At 42.5% G+C, this 21,200-nt stretch overlaps 1 protein-coding gene across 4 annotated transcripts in view; it reads right to left on the bottom strand.

Annotated features, from left to right (window-relative positions):
* LOC122766580 (liprin-alpha-2-like) overlaps positions 1-21,200 on the bottom strand; it is a 138,521-nt gene that overhangs the window by 7,577 nt on the left and 109,744 nt on the right. For 2 of the 4 annotated variants that reach the window (XM_044021561.1, XM_044021563.1), the window contains 12 exons: positions 19,012-19,176; positions 17,701-17,775; positions 14,136-14,246; positions 12,234-12,455; positions 9,729-9,875; positions 5,795-5,929; positions 4,984-5,067; positions 4,011-4,142; positions 3,856-3,918; positions 3,548-3,639; positions 2,600-2,732; positions 619-836 (listed from right to left, as the gene is read on the bottom strand). In XM_044021561.1, coding sequence (XP_043877496.1) covers positions 619-836; positions 2,600-2,732; positions 3,548-3,639; positions 3,856-3,918; positions 4,011-4,142; positions 4,984-5,067; positions 5,795-5,929; positions 9,729-9,875; positions 12,234-12,455; positions 14,136-14,246; positions 17,701-17,775; positions 19,012-19,176 — 1,577 coding nt within the window. Of the gene's footprint in view, positions 1-618; positions 837-2,599; positions 2,733-3,547; positions 3,640-3,855; positions 3,919-4,010; positions 4,143-4,983; positions 5,068-5,553; positions 5,641-5,794; positions 5,930-9,728; positions 9,876-12,233; positions 12,456-14,135; positions 14,247-17,700; positions 17,776-19,011; positions 19,177-21,200 lie in introns of all 4 variants that reach the window. The other 2 variants (XM_044021560.1, XM_044021562.1) reach the window with 2 other exon arrangements.

Raw genomic sequence — 21,200 nt, 5'->3', positions numbered from 1 at the left:
ATGCAGATCCTGCAAATCCATTACTAAATTAACCAAAACTAGTTATTTTTGTAGTGATTTCAGCTTAGGGTTGCAAAAAAAATCCCATGATTCCCATTGACTATTTCCAATTTGGAGAATTTTCTAAATTCCCCAACTACAGTTAAAGTTCCTGGAAATTCACCATGAATTTCTCCCCCCTTTCAGTTCCAGTAGAAAATTTGAGGACATTGTCCTAAAATACGTTGGACACGATAAAATATAAAAATGATCCATTTACTTCTATGTTGTGTTGCATGATCTGGACGTGTAGGCCTGGGTTTAAAACACACCGATGTGATTCAATTTAGATGTAAAGATATATAGATTTTGGACGAGATACCCCTTTAAAAATTCAGGACGCAGGACAAACAACACAAAGTCAAAGACAATAGTAAAAAAAGGAATCCCAGGCGGACTCAGCGCTCTGTGACACAACCTTAAAACCACATCAAGTGCTAAGTGGATTAGCAGTTAAACGGATTAAAGACTCCATAAGTAAAGGAGGCAAAAATCGATACGTCTGGCAATCTGGCCTTTTCTTCTTCTTCTTTTTTTTTTTTACACATGAAATCTAATCATGTGACATGCGCCAGGTACCGAATCTCCTTGTTGATGGCGTCCAGCTGCTCCTGCAGCATCATGGCCAGCGTCTGGGCGTCGGAGTGGCCGCCGGGCGACAGCATGTCCATGGAGCTGAACAGCGTTTCCCTGTCGTCGTCGTCGATGTCCGACATCTCCGTGTCGCTCTCGAAGTGGTGGCCGCCCAGAACGCCCAGCTGCTGCGAGCGCCACTCGTGCTCCCCGAGCGATTTGGCCTGACACACAGAATAACCGAGATATGAACACGTTAATAATGCGTATGCTGTTACTGCAGTGGTGCTTTTATAGTCTCTAGTGCAGAGGCCTCAAACCTCCCCGTCCATTTCATGTGGAACCACCATCAGGGTTATTTCTGGATGTTATTTTTAGTAATGGATTAATTTTGTATCATAAATACATCATTATTGTGAGCTGGACATCGTTTCCATATCAACACGGACACTTTTATTTTGAAATTGTGTGAAAGATCCATCATTGCAATATCACAATGGACTTTTGTGATATAATTTTTACGCTCTTATGCAGCAAGAAGACCAGGGGTTTGAGACTGGGTTTGAGACCAGGATTTTAGACCGGGTTAGAGACCAGGGTTAGGGACCTGGAACAAGGGTTCGAGACATGGAACCAGGATTCCAGACCCTGTTGGAACATGGAGTTTGCATGTTCTCCCTGTGTGTGCGTGGATTTTCTCCAGGCTCTCCGGCTTCCTCCCACAGTCCAAAAACATGGAATATGGGGATTAGGTAAATTGGACACTCTAAATTGTGAGCGTGAGATGGACTGGCGGGTCTGTCCAGGGTCTGCTTCAATAAATCAAACTCAGAAAGTATGATAACATTTCTGAAGATAAAACAAGAAGAATATATCTATTTATTGACAAGGAAATTGAACATGAACTGGATATTATTCTTTGTTATATTCACAGTCCATGGACAGATAAAAAATAAATAAAAAGAACTTAAAACATTCAATTTAATTGAAAAACGACCTTGTGCGACACGGACAGGTGCTATTTAAAATCTCTGCAGCAAAACAACTATAAAATAAAAGGCATAAACAAATAAAATAAATGGGATTTGCGTTATTGTGACACGGTGTGCAGTTTTTATATTAAAACAGGGGACACTTTAACCTTGGAGCTGTGTTTGTTGAACAGCGTGTTCATATTTGAAAAACAAACCTGCTACTTTCTTGTTGACATGAGGAGCTTTATCTGATTATTGGAGCTCGTCCATACTCGCCTGGAGATGATACGCATCTCCTACTAATATCTTTAAAAAACTAGATGGGGCACCAGATGATGTACCTGCCTCCATTTCTAATCACAGAAATTGACTTCAATATTGTGCAAAATACAGAAGATGGAAACCAAAGAACAAGGTGTTGATCTGATTTTAGCAACTTTACTCAAAATGTTAATTATGTTCGCCTAAAAATGAGACATTTAGCACTTAATGCTGCGTTTACGACCTCAGAGTCTAAAAATAAGCTCTTAATGACTCAAATATAGCTACACATTTCATTTCTTGAAGACCTGGGACTCTTTCTCCATATGCATTCAATCTCCACATGATTGTCAGCGTTTTATAATATAATAACCCTAACCCAAAGATGCAATAGGTCTGTCCTCCAAGGTTTTACTAGAAAATTATTATTATTTTTGGGTGGTTAGGGTTAATAAATAATATTAAAAAATTCAAGGACCTTTCAAGGATTTTCAAGCACCTTTCAGGGATTTTTAAGGACCGTTCAATTACTTTTCCTGGACCTTTTAAGGAATTTTCAAGAACCTTTCAAGGACCTTACAATGATTTTTCCAGGACCATTCAATGGCTTTTCAATGACTTTCCAGGACCTTTCAATGACTTTCCAGGACCATTCAAGGACCAATTCCCTAAATTCAAATTCAAGGACTGAATGTGCTGACACAGCTTAAGATGGGAATGCAACTTGTAAGACAAAAGTGTAGACAGATCACCTTGGTTTCACGCAGACCCATCCGACCCCTCCTCGGCCGGCGGATGACCTTGGCCGAGCGGTAGTGGTCAGACTGCGTCTCGGCCAAAGATCCCAGCGAGAACCGCAGCTCGCCTGACGTGTCCAAGTGAGACCTGAGGGACAACGTCAATAAATCACACTGAAGCACTGAAGTCACCAGGAAAAAAGGATGAAAAACACACTCACACTTTTTTTGTGAGCTGATTATAAAAGACGAGACGCAAACGTTGAAAGTAACGCAGATAGTAAAGCAACAGAACCTTGTGTTTGAGTGCTTGGAGCGTGAATAATAGTCACAGAGATGTGATTATTAAAACGTGCCCTCGTCTTCTCTGCGGATGGCAGCTTATTATCCCGCGTGGCGGCGCGCTGTTTGTCTGCAGAGATTACGACGGCCGCGACGGCAAACAAATCAGTGCCTGGGATAATATCATTGCTGCGTGAAAGGAAAGCCAGAGTGCGGAGAGACAAAATCCCAGAATAGATAATGTGATACAAGTGTTTCTAACAATAGTGTAGAGCAAATACAGTATCAGTGACAGATGTGACACAGTGTATGTGTATTATACTGCACTTTTATCTCCTTACACACACTCACTCAAACTAAAGGCAGCTCTGTGCAGTCGGGTTGTCCTGATTCTCCGTCTCAAGTATCGGATTGGAGCCGATCCGGGCCTCGGTAATCGGCAATGGCCGCGATCATTTATGCCGAGGTCGTAAGCCGAGCACAATTTATGGCAGAACACAACCACACAAAAGCCATATTTTAAACAGAAGTAACGGACATGTTCTTGTCACCATCAGCCAAAGCACTGTTGCACTCTCTGTCGCGGGACACGTCTGCGGAGAAGAAACCGCCGCCTTGTGTTTTTTCTCCGTGACAAATTCGCATCGCGTCCAGTGTGAACACGGGGTTGTTGACACTGACCTGGACAGAGTGGGTTCTGTGAGGGAGCCTGCCCTCAGTCTGAACTGGTCGAGCTCCGATCGCAGTTTGTCGATCTCCTCCGCCAGGTGTGTCTGAGCGGAGGAAACAATGGGACAAATATGTCATTACAGGAGTGGAGTGTGAGTGTTTCCTGACGCTGCCGATTGAAATTGACCTCATTACTCTCACATGCTGGAGGGTCACAAATAGTCATCAGAACAGGTTTATAAAAAATGCAAACAACCGTCCTCGTTATTTCTCTGTCATAAAAATGGTAAAAATGTCATTCCTTGATCTCTGCGACCTACTTTTTCCTGGATCGACTCCTCGTACCGTTTCCTGTAACCCTCCGAGTCTTGGATCAAGACGTTCTGCAAGAGAGAAGCGAGGAGGATAATCAGAGGTGAGAGAGTCTGTTCCCCAACTTTGCATTGATTTATTTATTTTTTCTTCCATGTTTGACCTTCTCCTCCAGCGCCGCCATCCTCTCCTTGAGGTGGAGCTGCAGTCGCTCGTTGGACTCGGTGAGGAGTCGGTCGACCGTGTCCGAGAGTCGCTTGTTGTGCTCTTCGTTCATCTTCTCCCGCTGTCGAGCCTGAGCGAATTTTAATTAAACACAAGTTAAAGTGACATAATATCATTATGTAAACGCGTTTGCTTAAAGTCGGTCAGTTGTGACGAACGGTTAGGATTATGTCGAGTCAGTCAGTGAGGATGATTTTATGTCGAATTAATAAGACTGACGTCGTGGAACCACATCGGGTCCCCAGATTAGAATCATTTGCTGAATCAGCAACTATTTTGTTTGATACATTAAATTAACCCCAGCTCGGGAGGTTTGTGTCTCGGAAAAAAGAGACTAGAAGTTACAAAAAAACTGGAAAATAAGCCTCATTTTAGGCAACATTTCCTACTTAATTATTACCAGGAAACAAAGTATGACATGTTTTGTATTAGATTAATAGTTTGTTATTTTGTGTTCCTAAATAAATGCAGAATTGCCTCTGTGCAGTAATTGTCATTTATAAATTAAAAGCCCCTTTTTTCTTTACTTTTAAATAAAAACAATTCAGTCGTGCTGCTTTTTACAATTTATTCGTTATTTCTTTTATAATTTATTTCATTTAATACATATCTTGTTTTCTTACAATTTGTGGTTGATTGCTGTTATTTACTTTAATAGATTAGATTTTACTCACTCACTAACACACACAGGGACTCACTCACTCATTCACTCATTCATTCACTCATTCACTCATTCACTCATTCACTTGATGTTTTATACCCAAAGAACTTTGTTTGGTGGATTTTGAGGAGTTTAACATGGTGTTTTTGGGACATTACTGTAAAAAATCGGAGCGATGATTTGGCGAAAGTCTGAGCGGTCACCCGGTTTTAACGCCGCCGCCTGGCACGCCGCCTCCGCGGTGACTCACCCGCAGCAGCTCCTGGTTCTTCTCCTCCAGCTGGCATTCCAAGTGCCTCATCCGCTCCTCGATGCTGCCGTGACGCTCCTCCGCCTACACACGGATCACAGCAGAGACAGAACAAAGAGAGGGCACCGTGATCCACCGCGTTTGACGGCGGCAACAAAAAACACACAGTAGAAGTAGAAGAGGGCGACCATAGAAAAGCAATGGCGACAACACAAGCCAAAGCCTCTAACCCCCTGAAAAACTCAAAAAAGATGGATATCTATTGTTTTAAAGCGGAACTGGAGACGGACAGAGACAGGGAGAGCTGCGTGAAACAAAGAGTGACAAGAGGAAAGATGGAGGCCACCAAAAAGACAGAATGAAAGAGGAGAAGAGCTGCTCCAGCGCTGCCAAGTATGAGCTCCAGCCAGAAGTGCCATGCAGCTGTCCTATGGTGGTAGAACAGCCAGAGCAGAATCCCAGTGAAAAAAACCAAACCACAAACAAACCACACACTAGATACATAAGATGAATGAGATCTGCTCTCTACAGGAGTTGGCAGCAGTAGCCGTGGCGCCGCTGTGCGACTACCTTCCTAAGAATGGAGTTCATGTCTTGGAGTTTAGCTTCCATAACAAAGTGATAATCATCGGGGGAGGAAGAGGAGCTGGAGTCGGACTACGTGGGCCGGGGGAGAGGAGAGGAGGGACATGTTGAAACGTCAGGACACGAACACAGACATCTACAGACGAGGGCATCTGTCAGAATGTGTCAACATCACGTATGTGTGCGCGTGTGCGTATACACACGTGTGTGTTTGCTGGGCGTCTACCTTGGTGAGGGCCGCTATCCTCTGGGCCAGTTCGGCCTCGACCTCCGGCAGCGTCTCGGCCTTCCTCATGGTCTGCTGGAGCTTCTGCTCGGCGAGTTCCAGCCGCTCCTGTAGCTGCCTGTTCTTCTCCTCCATCTGTGCACAAACAACAACAACAACAGAGGAAAGCCATGTTAAGACTGTGGAGATGGAGCGTACGGCAGAGGAGCTCAATGGTTTTTCCCCCTTGGAGGAAACTTGATAGTGGGCTATGGTCCAAAAATAAACACCTGTTGCTGGATATTTTTAATGTATTGTATTCTATTATTAACTATAATACAATTATGGGCATACGGGGCATACTTGACTTGTAACCAGAGGGTTGCCGGTTCAAATCCCCACCCGGCCAAAAAGGGCTGGGGTACCCCTGAGCAAGGTACCCAACCCCCAATGCTCCCCGGGCGCTAATCAGTGTGGCAGCCCACTGCTCCTAATTCTAGGATGGATCAAAATGCAGAGGACTACTTTCCCTAAGGGGATTAATAAAAACTAACTTTAACTTTAATGCTGTGGCTCCATTTGTTGTTGGAACTCGGAATTTCCAAGGTTCCTTCAAATGGAATCCCCCCCAAAACCTGAATTTTACAATTTGGAAACTCAAAAAAACCCTGCTTCTGTTGTATTGGTTTCACAGTAAATTCAGAAGTTCGGCTCAAACAACAAGTACATGTCGCATTGCAGAGAACGATGCTGGCTCCCTCGGTCACGTCTGGTTCAAGCTGAAGGGTCACATTGGAAGGGCTCGTAAGGCAGCAGAGTCGGGGTTTGTCAGCCGGTTCGAGGGTCGTCAGGTCGACTATCCTTGGCGACCTTCTTCTGGTGTCGAAATGTTTTTTCTACTTGGTAAGCAGGGCTTAATACTCCACCTATTGGTGGGGGGGAGTTCAGTCTGTCCATCTAAGCACTGATGAGGCAATTCGTGCCTCATCAGGAAGTATACCAGGGCCTTTAGCTTAAGTGTGAGAATTAGTGCCAATTAGTGAGACGAAACCCATTTTCCAACCACAGTGGGAAACAACCACAGTGGCCTTCAAGTCCGTCATTGTTTGCAAGACAGCACAGCAGAGTCCGAAAAAAAGACCCTTGTTGTTTAAAATGCTTATTCTTAGGCTACAAAAAACAAAACGACACATGAGTACTATTTCTGCCAAAAAAAGCTCCAATACGTTACTTTAGTGTGTTTCTACTGTGATGTCAGTCAAACACTTCCTGCATGGACACACTAAAAGCCTCACAGGACAGGAGAAAACATGCGGTTATACAGTGGTTCCCAAACACTGGGTCGCAACCCACGGATGGGTCACAGGAGATTTTTTTGGGGTCCCAAAAAAATGATTTTGCAGAATTTTGCTAGACTTTTATAGTTAAGATTTTGCTTGCTAAATATCCGTATATGGGTAACATTTTAATCATTACATTTCACATATTATGGGACAGATTGAAAAATGAAGTTTGTCTGTTTAATTTGAAAGAAAAAAGAAGGGTATATTATCGTGATATTCAGAAATGTATACTGACATTTGCTTTCAAAAGCCATGCACTTTTTGACACAATAATAAAAATAATGACTGAATAAAACTGTGCATTTGGCATTTTTCTGATGCTGTGACAATGTCCATTATCCCAATACCAAGTAGAGAAAAAAAAAGGTGATTGTTTTAATAAAGGATCTACAAAAACATAGGTGCACTCTTTGGCAGTTGGCAACAAATGTAGAATATGAGGCAGCAAGAAATGGAACAAAAGGTTTTCTCACAGTGTGAATCTTCCCCTTTTTTTCCTGCTAATGTCAGCAGAGAATCATCTCCCGGTTGAAAATAGAAACTCAGATGTTTCGTCTGGCACTTTGCCTCAGCCCTTCTTCAAAAATAGCACCAGGACGGTCAGAATAGCAGCGGCTCTGCACTTTGCCAAGAGTGACGGTGGCAACTTTGACTCGGCACATAATAGAAAGTGCCCGGATTAGACATCCAGGGACAATACGACAGGAAATCCAACCCACGATTCGGTGACTTGTATTTCCTCCCCTGCTTGACTCTGGGGGCTGTGATCAGTTTTAAGACTCTTCCTTTCTTTCTTTTTTTGGCAGCCTTTGCCATCAGTAGCACATGCTCTGCTCCCTAAAGCATCACAGCCTGGCAGCTCAGTGTACAATAATTAGACCGGAGTGAGCTCGAGCTTGAGCTGAGCTGTGTCGTGCGCGTGTGTCGGTTATATTTGGGCTCGCGTTTGAGACGCCGTCAGGGGAAAAAGCATGACAATGTGATTTTTTTTATTTTTGTGGTTGTTTTTGTTGCAGTATCCGGGCCTGGGTGCCATGTTCTCGTGCATCACTTGTTCATCTCTGTAACAACAGCCGAGCCTTCTTTTACTAAATTAGTTTGCCTATTTTAACCATAAAAGGGTCAGAAAATGTCCTGTGCCTAAGTGCCTTTGCCCATTTTTCCAGAGTATCGTTCAATATCTGGCAGTTATTTACAATTTACAGCAATTTAAAATTAATTTTATTTAGAAAAGGCACACAGACACCAGATTTTGCATGTTAAATGTGAAATTTGTCTCGATCACTTACTATTCTTTGGCTGTTTTTTAGCCAAAAACAGTCAAAATTCAACACAAAATCAAGGGCTACAACAATTAACTGATTATCAACCAACCACTAATTTAATTGCCAACTATTTTGATAATCAAAAAAATCCGCTCTTAGTCCAGTGTGTGACTCAAACTTTTTGCATCGTGAATGCATTCATGGCACACAAACAGGAGTGCTCGTCAAAACCTTTTAAAGCCTTGCATGTTTACCAAAAACATCCAATGGAAGCAATACTACCAATTTTTCTTTGTAAGTAATTGAATATTTAGGCCAAAACATGAAAATTCATCAGACAAAGTGTCTTAAAACGTCCACGTATGCGTGTGAGATACAGTAAATAGTCGTGCTGTTAATATTTACTGTGCATCATTTCAAAAGTACTGCTTCTTCTTTGAGCCTAATGCACATTTACTCCCCAAACCTGGCTGTCTCCATGACAACAGCAGTGTTTTTATTTGTATTTTTCAAAGCAAACATTTAGTTTAGCTTCACTGTCAATTCTAGCAACAGAATTTTATGTGAATAAGTACATTTTTCCAGAATAAAAGCTCCGAGCTTGATATGAAACTTTCATTTTTTTTTCTGAAGATAAGCAAATAATTTAAGATCTGCCAGGCCACATACTGATGCTGGCTTTTTGCAGTTAATGTAAGTCTTTGGCCAGAAACCAAAATGAATCAGTTTGAATGATTTCTATGGAGCAAAGAAACCAGAAAATATTCACTTTTAAGAAGCTGAAAAATGCTTCTTCTTAAAAGTCCTGATGTCGAACTGTGCTCTTGTGGCGGCTCTGTGATTTCTTCTGCTCATAGTAAATGTGAAATTCTTTCCGTCTTTATCTCCCGACCTCAGCTGGTGCTCGAGCTAACGCTCATAAAAAGAAAATGTGACTCTAATTGACTGTAAAGAATCACAAAGAGAGAGAATCATCAGAAGCAGTTTAAAAATAACTCTTTGAAATGAACATGGCGCAGTATTCCATGAAGCGTGAAAGTTAAAAGTCTCAGAGTTAGTAAACATTCAAGTAAGAAAAAAAACAACAACTATATAATTTCCTCTGACATTATTTGACACAATGTCGAGGGGTTTTTCCTGCTGCCAAAGCTCGAAAAGAGACAGGAAAATGTCTCCCTGACTCAAGAACCAGCTGTCCCCTCTGCCGCTGCTGTTTCGGCAGTGAATGGTCCATTTCAGCAGCCATCTGGACCTCAGCGACCCCAAAAAAAAAACCATTCAGTGAACTTTTTATTTTAGAGGGAAAAAAATAAAGAACTCAGACCCCCCCGGGGTGACGTTACTGACCTGCCTGAGAAACGCCTCCTTATTCGCCAACTCGTTCTCCAGCTTGTCGTTAATGTCGTGCACCGAGGTCGACTCCCGCTGGGCGCTCAGGTAGCGCTTCTCCAGCGTCACGATCCGCTCCTCCATGTCCTCCTTCTGACACATGGCCTGCGCAACATACACACACACACAAAGGTACACACACACACACACATACACGCAAAGTCACGTGAGACCAGTTGTACAACAACAATAATAACAAAGATGACACTGTTCTTAAATAAGAAGTTTCTAGTTATCACAAACAGTCTTGGAGTTACGGTAATGAGAAGAGTGCCTAGCAAATACGGTCGAGGACGTTAGCAGAGCAGGTGGCTAGCTAGGTAGCAAGGGTTGCTAATGTTGCTAATGTGATGTCCACTGATATCTACAACTGTTAGCTGCACATGTCCATCAAAAACTGTCACGTCCCAAACAGAGCTCTCAGAGAATTGTCCTTCCAGTTGTTGACAAGTTTTTTGTTGTTTTGTTTAGTGCAGCTAACAGCTGTAGATATCAGTAGACGTCACATTAGCAACCCTTGCTACCTAGCTAGCCATTAAACAGACACGTAATCTGCTAACATTAACAACAAACCAGATGCTAATAAATAACTATCAAAGAAATCATAATAATTCACTTATGCAACCATGAAGTTAGATAATGATTATTATTTTTGTGTCATTTGAAGTTATTTCTACTTAAATACTTGACATTTTTATATTTTTGTGGTACATCCTGCTTTGTCTCCAGGATCAGTGGCAGCTAAATGCGGACATAAATAAATAAACATAAACAAAATAAACACAATTAAAAGAAAACTTTTAATAATACGGATATTTCTATTGCAAGTGCAGAAAAGGAAGCACAACCGCGTGTTATTTAACGAATATGGATCCCGCAATAAACAAACTTCGATAAAAACTCAATATAAAGTCCTCTATTGAAGAAAAATCAATAAAATAAATCTTCAATAATCAGATTAACACACTGCTGCTGCAAAAACATGCCAACAATATTATCTGCGGAATTTTATGTCAGTCATTACACAGAGGAAGCAGAATAAAGTGCTGCTCTCACTGCAGCGATGATGATAATAATAATAACATGCGGCTGCTGTGATGAGGCCACAATCACGGCCTGACTTTGCATTATTAGCAATCAATATCAATTTTAGCTCAGGGCAACAGCAGATCAGCTCTATTTGCATCCAATCCACTTCACTGGCATTCAGCCCACACACACATAGACACATATACTGTGTACGTTTAAATTTCACACACAAACAATCACACGTCTCCTGGAATAGTGGCTTTTTGTATTGGTGAGGTTTGTCCCGGACATGAAAGTCATTCATTCATCCTAAAGCAGTCAGCAGGAGACGGAAACTGAATTGGAAGCTTGTTTTGCTTTGGTTTTTTCCAATCTCCCCGTGTTCATGGGTGAAGTGTTTATATACAGTCAAACCTCCTGGGGTTTGTGTAGTTGCATATGTACTCATAGGACACTGGAATAAACCAAAACTACAATCTCCCTCACTCATGGACAATAGTTATATGACAGAACCTTGTATTGTGGTGAATAATTTGGAGAAGTGTCAGGTTTAATGTTTAACCCTTGAGCGTTCCTTTGAAAAACTTACTAATTTGTTCCTAGAGGCAGAAAATGTCACCTTCCCAAAAACTGCAGTAAAAATAACATATATTAAGATTTTTTCCACTTTATATGAGTCAGTCTTTTCAAACTACTTCAGCCTGAAATATACATATCAAATATAATTACATGTTAGGCATTTTAACCCTTTAAAGGCTAGTACGTTTATAGAACAATAAAAAACAGAATGGCAGAAAATGTCCCTAGGAACTCTTAAGGGTTAATTTCACTCCAGAGACTGTTTTTAATGAGAGTAATTGAGCGTGAGGTCAATTTTGTGGTATATTATATCTTTTTTTTATGACAAAATAAGGGACGTGCTTTTTATTAAATTGTGCTCTATCTTGTTCCTTTTAGGCGAGTAGTGATGAAATATGTGAGTTTTGCTCCAGGAAAGGAACCTTGAGCCCTACACTGGAGGATAATTGGCCAGATTTTGGTCCCAATCTGGCCCTTCAGACAATAGTGGTATACCTTCCAATTTTAGGCTGGTTTGAACAGATTATCTGGCCAAATTATCCTGTAGTTTGAGGGATTAACAGATGAGATTTCAACATCATCGGAGGCATCAGTATTAAACATGTTGTATGAACTCATCGATCAGTAAAATAAGATCAACTCACTTCATAGTCAGGAAATCAGCGGTGATCAAGGATTCGTCACGTTTTCCTAAAGCGCTTTGAAGTGTGTGTGTTTTAAAATACACACAGTCATGAAGTGTGTGCGTGTGTGAGCGTTGATGCTAATAGAAGCTTTTTTTAGGCCGCTGCTCTCTTCTTTGATGTCTTGCAAATTTGTGGGCGTGCGTGCATGTGTGTGTGTGTGTGCTGTAACCTCTTTGATGTCCCTCTGGTACTTGTTGTTCATCTCCTCCGACTTGATGAGGTCCTTGCGCGCCGTCTCCAGCTCCTGCTCCACCTCGGAGACGCGGGACGAGAGCGAGGACATGCGCTCCTTCATCTGGGCCAGCTCGTAGTTCTGCTTCTCCAGCAGATCCTGCAGCTCCACCACCTGGCTCGCCTCGTGCGCCGACTCCAGCGAGCCGTTGGACAGACGCTGAGAAGAAGAGAGGACATCATCATCGTCATCATCATCATCATTGGCTGGACAACAAGATCAATCTCTTCTTACAGGTGTGAAAAAGTAGGAAATCAAAAAGTGACTAACTGGGACACGTGAAGGCAAGCAAATCTGCCCACGAGCAACTTTTAAAGCTTAATTGTGCTTTAAAAAAAAAAAGACACCTCCAGGCTTTATTTGGGTCAGGTGCCGCCTGGTGTTGTGTCACTTTTTGCACCGATCATACAAATGAAATGTAAAGTTTTTAATTAGAAAGCTCCAGAGGCTGCTGACAGGTGAATTTCATTATCATTGCACAGCTGTTTTCCGCAGTTTTTATGCTGCGTTCGGCTGAATCGCTGCTGAATGGAGCGGCTTATTAATCATGGAGTGTCGCAGAGGTTCCCGTCTGACTCTCGTGGCCAAACGTGGGCAGCGCACAACGGAGCGCGGGGGACCTGTCGGGTCGGGTTCTGTCACATCAATTAACGTGGTCGGTTTAAAGTGAATTTAGCTTCTTTTGTACCAGTGGTACGCAAGTTTCCTCGGTGGTACTTGGAGGAAAATCAGAACAATCATTGACAATTAATTTAGTAATCTATTAACTGATTTATTCGACATTTTTAGCAGCTTTACTCAGGTTTAGAAATCCCTGGTAGATTGAAGTCTTAACTTGTAAATAAAGGGAAAACTGCTCCTCTTTGTTGCAGGTTGACAGAAGGTGAGGACAAATCAGTGCGACTGGAACGTATTGTTGAAAAAAATATAAACAAAAGCCGCCGTTTGTCAAAAAACCACGCAGTGAGGGAAAAACCACGGCTGAGCTGAAGCTCATGAGAGCTTCACGGGTCAATATGCGCTCATCAGTGGAGCTGCTCCCTCCCTCTCTGACCGCTCTACACCTGTCACGCCAGAGACGACCAAGTGCCGCGCGCAAATCCGCCCGTCGCCTTTGCTCGACGTCTCTGTCAGCGTTTGTGACGGCACTGACACTCGATAACTGGCCCTCACTCTCACGACAAGGTCACCGGGACTGTCAGTCGCAGAAGAAATAGCAGTTTACACACGCTAACACCGCAGGTAATAAAACCTGCATTACACTTCTTTTTTAATCTGGAATATCGGCCCTGAAAAACCAAATAACGGTCCACCCCTAGTCTCTATTCCATCTACTCTGGTATCTTTTGTAAGAAATAGAGTTTGTATGTAAAAAAAACCCACAAGTGTCCGCATTTATTGGACACTTTTATGGACAAATGAACCTCTGTGTTTAAATTAGTAATCAGAGGGAGGAATATTTGTATTCAGCTATGCAGATGCACGTGTGCGCCTGCATAATCCGGGAAGTGGAGGTCACTCTCACCTGTCTGAAGGTCACCTTCACAATCACCGGGGTAAATGAACGACTAAAAAAACCTATCAATTCAAGTCCATACTTGACGATGATAGACAAATTAACAGCGACGCAGTGTGTTTTTAGTCTAATATTTCCTTATCCGGACCCCATACCATATGGAATAGATAGCAATGCTGCATGTGGAACATAAATAATCCAGATGAACCATAATCTGGGTTTGTCCGGCCCATATTTTACTGTTTCCTCATGTTTTGCCTGATATTAACTGACTTTAATTCCTGATCGTTTTCCTTCTGTTTTACAACTAATCATGGCCTCACCTTGTTGTGGACCTTCTGCTGAGCTTCAGTGCCGTCCAGCAGGTCCTCGCTTCCATCTCCAGACGCCACTTTCCTCTGGATGTGAGCATTCTGTTCCCGTAAGGCCACAATCTGCACGACACAAAAAACAATAAAGGGAGTTTTCACATGCAAAGAAAAATCATCGATACGTTACTGCAGCCTTCATCCATACCGTCACGTTCGTCCTTCTTATGCAATATCACTAATTTACAGTTTGTAGCTCAGTAGGAATTTCTCACGCCGTATACGCGCGAGCTGCGTTTGCAATCACTGCAATCATCACGTCCCGTGGATGTCGTGCCTCATTTCACCTCCTTAAAACAACTGTCCCCGAGTCATAAACCTGTCACGTGAGTGATGGACAACAGCAATAATTAATGTTGCGTCTCAGCGGCGGCAGCGCGTGATTTAACAGTCTTTCTCTCCGAGACTCTGCGGTGCCACCTGCACTTTCCAAAACAAGAGTCTCCACAATGTGAGAAAGTGTCAACTTCCTCCTCAGAGCAGCTGTGGAACGTTCTACAGTAAATCTGACAGTCACACTGACCCCGTGTGTGAGCCTGGAGGGCAGCATCTGGGCGGCATCACACTCCTCACTTCAGTGTGCTAATTCTTCTCCTAATCTACAAATCTTTTTTAGTCATGATTAAAAATGGTGTTCCAGAAAATAAAGATGTATTCTGCTTTTATTACCTGCACTACTCAAAAAAGATACATAAAATGTATGTATTTACACTAAAAATCTGGCATTAAAAACTAAAAGTAAATTAACATTTGATAGTTATGATTAATCCTGATGTTAAAAAGCTATATCAATATATTGTACATTAATATTATCAAATATTACATTATTTCAAAGCATTTTATGGAGGGGACATTTTTGTCCTAAAAGTAGAAAGTGTAACTTTTTTTAATGGCCCCTATAGCTAGAGAACTAAGCACCTGACGTTAAGTTTTCGAGTGTAATTCTACAGCCATCAACAGCCTGGATCCTTATTTTCAAATAAAAATAACAATTTCTTTGTGCTTTTCTGCCAATATTGTGGGATTTTTTGAACGTCTCCACGCCAGAGATCAAACACCGGCACCATCTGTGGCACAAAGGCAGCGTCTCATCATAAATGGAACAGAGCACACATGCGTCTCCAGCTCTGAAATTACAAAATTACAGACAAGGCACAAGTTTGCCAGACGCAAAAAGAACACGGCGATTATTATTATTTCTTTTTGGATGTTGTTGATTTACCTCTCATCAAAGGCAGCCGACGAGGAGCATTGTGATTTCCTTATCGTTGTGTAGCACCGCTGTGCTCAGAGGGACTGTCTGCAGTCATGTGATGAAGGAGAGATTGAAGGAACGCAAGGATGATGATGGAGAGAATTGATGTTGTCAAGGTGAGAGCTGGGGGGGGGCATGAAAGTCTCTGGTGCCACATGTTGCCACAAGTTTTTGCAATTTAAACATTTCCTGTTTTGTATCGTTTAGGAACAAGGTAAATGTATGGTATAAGGATGGACGGGTGACTGGACAGGTGAAAAAACGGACAGATGGTTGGACGGATGATGACAGAAGGACGGACCGATCTATGGGTGACAAACGGAACGACGTATAGACGGTTGGACAGATGGACGGATAGATGGCAGACGGATGGACAGATGGAAACATGGATGTAAATATGATGATGACGTAATATCGTGCTAAACTTGTTATATTTTTATAGTTTTGCTAAACTCAGCTTGACGTTTTTCACAATATGTCGTAATAATAACCACCAGCGTCCGTTGTCTCGTATATAAATACACAGCAAAACAACTGTTTATCCTCTCACAGATTCCAGCTCAGTCTAAATGCCACAGTCACTTAAACACATGTGACTGCAGCAGGTCAAAGGCCGCTGATTTCATCGGCCATGATCGTGTTGTCCAAACCCTCACGGGGGGGGGCGACTCATTCCAGCGCTTCGTTTCCAAATCAATTACCGGTCAGCTGGCCGTCCTCCCCGGAGCCTCTGGCGTGCGGACATTTCTATCCGGCAGAGCCGAGTTTAACTGCCTCTGCCGCCGCTGCCGCGCAGCCTAATCACTCATCTGCGCTCCGCTCTGACAGGTGTGGTGTTAACCATTTTACGGTAGGACGGGCCTCGCCGGCGCGCTCTATTGTCTTTCCAACCTTGGCTCGTGTATGTGTGTGTGTGTGTGTGTGATGTGAGAGAATCTGTCATCTGTCAGGCAACCAAGAAAGATTTTTGTCCAGGAAAAAAAAAACCAAGAGTGAGCTGTCTGTCACATTAAGATCTTACACCTTTCCACCCCCGTCTTGGATTGAGTCCACAAGCATCTCCTTCAAACACCTGAACACATCGTTAGAGTTTGTCTGAGAAGACACACTCGCCGCTCTCCCGTCTCCTTCACCCCTCTACACCTTGTCAGTTACACTTTGACCAGCTTCTCATTAAAGACACACTCTGTCCGCTCGCCCTCTCCGTCCACAGACCTCCCAACCTCTCCCCTCCTCCTCACTGACTCCTCCTGTGGACCTGAGTGTCGTGTCACACCGGCATGTCTGACAGGCTGTGAAGTGCCAGCCTGAGGGTGAATTTTGTTATGCGTGTGTGTGTGTGTGTGTGTGTGTTTTATTTTCCTCTCAGCTGAAACAAGCCCATCTGCAGCCACAGAGCTGCTCGGCCACTTCTGCTGCCCTGAGGAGTCAGGAAGTTGGAGGATGAAGGAGGAAGAGTGGCCGCTTTTCTGACCACTTTTTCCAGGTCTGGTGCCGATATCACAGCTTTTTAACAATCTACAAACACTGCAGATTGACAGACAGACAGGGACGGATGGATGGATGGATTCCTTACTCTTCTTCTGGTCACATGACGTTGGTGGCACGCGACTCTCTTTACAGAGATGTTGTGCACGTCTGAACGCGGTTATGGACACATTTTCAGACACTTTGGAGTCTGTGTTCACGAGCAGCACATACTCCTGGGTGTCACAGTTTAGTTCCACGGCCAATTAACGTTGCTTTAAATCATTAATTGGCCGCGTTAATGTTGCCAGTTTTGTTTTCTACACACAGCGCAGTTCTTCATAAAAAAAATTTTTTATTTTTATTTATTTTATTATTACTGTCAATATTAACATTATTTGGCACCAAATTTCAAAGCTAATTACTTTCTTTGGGTTCCTGATTTTTGTACTATATTTTTGGCATACATTATTACTTTGTTTTATTTGCGTTTTTAGTTTATTTTAAAGTTAAAACTGGGTTTTTAACCTCTCGACTCAAACCTTTTCCTATTTTATTCCACCCCGTATTTTATTTTACTGTTTTATTTGCATCTTTCAAAGTTAAAACAGTTTTTTTTTACTTTTTGACTTCAGACTTTTCCCCTGTGTTGTTTTTTATTGCTGTATTTGCTTTATCTTTTATTGCAAAGCACTACCTTGTATGAACGGCGCTATACAAATACATTTTATTATCATTATTACTATCCACACATACAGAACACACTGGGCTTGCAACGTGACAGAAGTGGCTTCCTACCTCCTGATTGGCTGCTGTAAGCTCCTCCTCCAAGACGGACACCCTCTCCAGTGACACCCGTAGTCTCTCCCGTACCTGAAAAAACAACAAAACACTCGTCACGACTTGCTTATAAAAGTACATTCTGCTGAATCACATTTCCCAACAGTTTCTGCAAAAGCTCTGGGGATCTTTTTCACCTGGGAGGAAATGACACCTACTAAAAACAAGAAAGAAAGACAGAAAGCGCTGTCCTCTCTTCCTTTCTCTTCCTGCACGAAAAACACTTTGCACCGAAGTAGCGTTGTGAGGCTTTGATTGCTTTTAAAAGCATCAGTTGCCGGGAGAACGTTTTCATATTCCGACGCTCTCCTCCTCTCCTTCACGTCGGAGAAGGATCTCAGAGGACACTCGTCCTGTGACTGTGATGGAGCAATCACTTCCACGTCTCCACACCCCGCTTCTGTTCGTGTAAGCTCAGCTGCTTATATTGATGATCATATTGACGCTTTTGATGCTTGTTGTATTTACTATGCAAAGTTTATACATGATTTGTTTTCATTCAAAAAAATAAAAGTACAGTCACAAAATGCAGATTAGAGAGGTAGACCATATGGGTGTTGTTCAATAAGTGTTTAAATTAAGGAATGTTGTGTATAGTTTATGATAATCATGTTTCATCAGAGGGAGAAGAAAATCGGCCAAAATAAAAAAAATAAAACATATCAGCTACTCTGACCAAAGGGACCACAGCAAATCCCATAATGACCTTTACTAGATATATTAAACTTAGTAGTAAAATATTAGTATGTCAAATGTTTAGAAGTTCGTCAAAAAGGCTCAAAATGTGTGCCTGGACTTTTTCTTATTTTAACCATAAAAAGGACCAGAAAATGTCCAATGACTCAGTGCTTTTGCCCATTTTTAAAGAATAAAGTTCAATATCTGACATGTTAAAATTGTGTATAAAGTGAAGGAAAACAAAAAGTTATATTAAAAAAACAAAAACAAAACACTGTAGTTGTACACAAAACTTCCAACCAGTTTGAGCCCAAAATATACAGCCTAGAAGAGCATCAGACTATCTGAAGTAATACCAGCGTGGTTCATCAGAAAAATAAGACGGCGTTTGTTGTTTTGTTTGGAAAACAGAGAACATATGTGCAAACAAATCTGTCCTTTGTGCACACAACCACGCATCTGCAAGTATTTCGGGTTCTACAACTTGGCGGACAGCACTCAGCACACACAGACGGGTAACACAACAAGCGCTAGAACCATAATGTACAAGTGATGTTCGTGTGGCATGTACAGTGAGTCGGACAGACTTACCTTCTCGTCGAGGGCTTTGTGGTGTTCGAACAAGGACTTGAGTGCTTTGAGGACCTCGACTTCACTGGACACTCCTGACGGAGACTGAGCCTGACGCTTGACCACTGTCATGCGAAGCGACCGCTCGTGTCTGGACACCAGGCACTCCAGATGTTCCAGCAGCAGCTGAGGAGGGATCACACATTTTTAGCTCGAGTTCGAAAGAAAATGGCAAAGGATTTGAGAGAAACCGGAACACAGTCCAACACATTTTTAAAAGTAAAACCCATGATGAGACATTTCCAAACATTTTCACAGGTGGAAGTGAGGAAATTCTCTACAGGAGGGAAATGTCTGCCGGAGTGCCGTGCAGACTTTATCAGGCAGACAAGAGAAAGGACGACGCTCTGTCTCATTCGAGAGGGTCGTCCTTTCTCTTGTCTTTCCTGAGACAGTCGTCTCCGAGGGCCTCGTCGGCACCGGCGGCCATCGTGTCTACATATGTACAAGTACATCCTCCAGAACATTAAACACAAACAGCCCACAGCTGAATCAATCAGAGAATCAGAGTCTTTACTCTGAGCTCTGCCGTCAGTTATGCCTCCAGGATGCAAAGATCAACACTCTGATGAGATGCAGCGACTATTTCCGTCTTCCTTTCACAGTTCACTGAGTCTATGAATCTGAACCTGCACATCACTTGTCTCTGGTGATTCTCCCAAACAAAGTCAACCTGTATTTCCTATGTCATCGGCTTTCGGCAGTGCTGTCGCTAAATGCACCAGATTCCTCTGACTTTTTGCTAAATGTTGGAGATTAACGCATGTTTTCAGGGATTTTAAAAGTCTTTTTAACTGATCTGCAGTTTGGCATTTAACATTCCTCACTTTATTCGCAACTAATGGCATTGCTAATTTGGACTGCAGCTTATAACTTAGCTGATAGCTTTGCTAACTCGAGTTTCAGTTGATTGACTAGCTATTGACGTCGCTCTCGTGAGTCTTCCGGTGACGACACTCTCTGACCAGTCAGCGGCCGGCAGTCTGTTGACATCACGTTTTAGTATCGGCTCAACTCGCTCGGAACCTCAACAGGGCATGTACTAAAAAAACACCAGGTAGCACCTATACTATCAATGATGGAAAAGCAAAAAACAAGTAGAATAGAGTCAAACCGAGTAGTGCTAGAACTTTAGCTTGGAAAAGTGCCATTAGGGGATGAGCGGTGGGAGTGGGAGTGTAGCCTGCTATTGCTAGTTTTTCCACTCTTACAGATCCTGCCATTAAATCTTATTTGCAATGTAAATAAATGGTCATCATAAAAAATTCTTTAATTACGAAGACACTCATCCCCATTTACCTAATCTGGCAGTGTTAGCCCGTTATTGCTTACTTTTCCAAACAAGTAGACCCCAGCTTTAATATTAGAGCATCAAAACCCAACTAGTGTCAAAAACTTACATTACAGCTTAATTAAAGTTTCCTCGGTGATTGCCCATCTGTGGATTAGAGGTGATAATAAAGTGACAGAGTGAAAATTGTCCGTCTGGGTTTCTTCCTTGCGCCTCATCTCTCCTTTTCAAAGTCGCCGTTCTGCCGACATCGGCCTCCATCCATCGGTTAAAAAAGAAACTATCCAGGCTTAATCAGCGCTGGGATGGAACAGCAGAACAGCAATGTGTGCTTTACTGCCACCAAAAAAAACCCAAAAGAAGTAATTGAAGAAACAGGACGTCAGCACTACAACATGAAGCTGGTCCTGTGAATGTCTTTAGTTTAAAAATATATACTTTGAAGAGTCACTGTGGGGCAACAGTGCAATTTGGACGTTTCACTGGTGAGCAGCCATCCATGTAAAGTTGTAAAATAAGAGTGAGAACGTTGAGGCAGGATGTGGGGAGCTGATGAGTTATGTCCGGGCATTACATTGTGCACGGCTGCTCCAGTGTGTCTGCAGCCTTCAAACCGTAGCCCGTCAGATTATCTTAAGCTTCCTCTGGATGCCGTCTATCACTGTGTGTGCAGCACTTTTTTTGATTTTCATTCTCTCTTTTTTTTTTTTTTTCTTGGGAGCCGACACAGAAAATGTGGGGCAAGGCTGTAAAACTCGTGGCATTTGAAGAGCACAAGTTTGACATCAGGGATGGATGTGTCATTGTAATCTTCATTTCTGGATGAGAATGTCAAAACAGCTGCAATGCAAGATAGCAA

Source organism: Solea senegalensis, linkage group LG3 (genome assembly GCF_019176455.1).
Source record: "Solea senegalensis isolate Sse05_10M linkage group LG3, IFAPA_SoseM_1, whole genome shotgun sequence".
NCBI classification, from domain to species: domain Eukaryota; kingdom Metazoa; phylum Chordata; class Actinopteri; order Pleuronectiformes; family Soleidae; genus Solea; species Solea senegalensis.
This window is presented reverse-complemented; position numbering and strand designations above follow the sequence as displayed.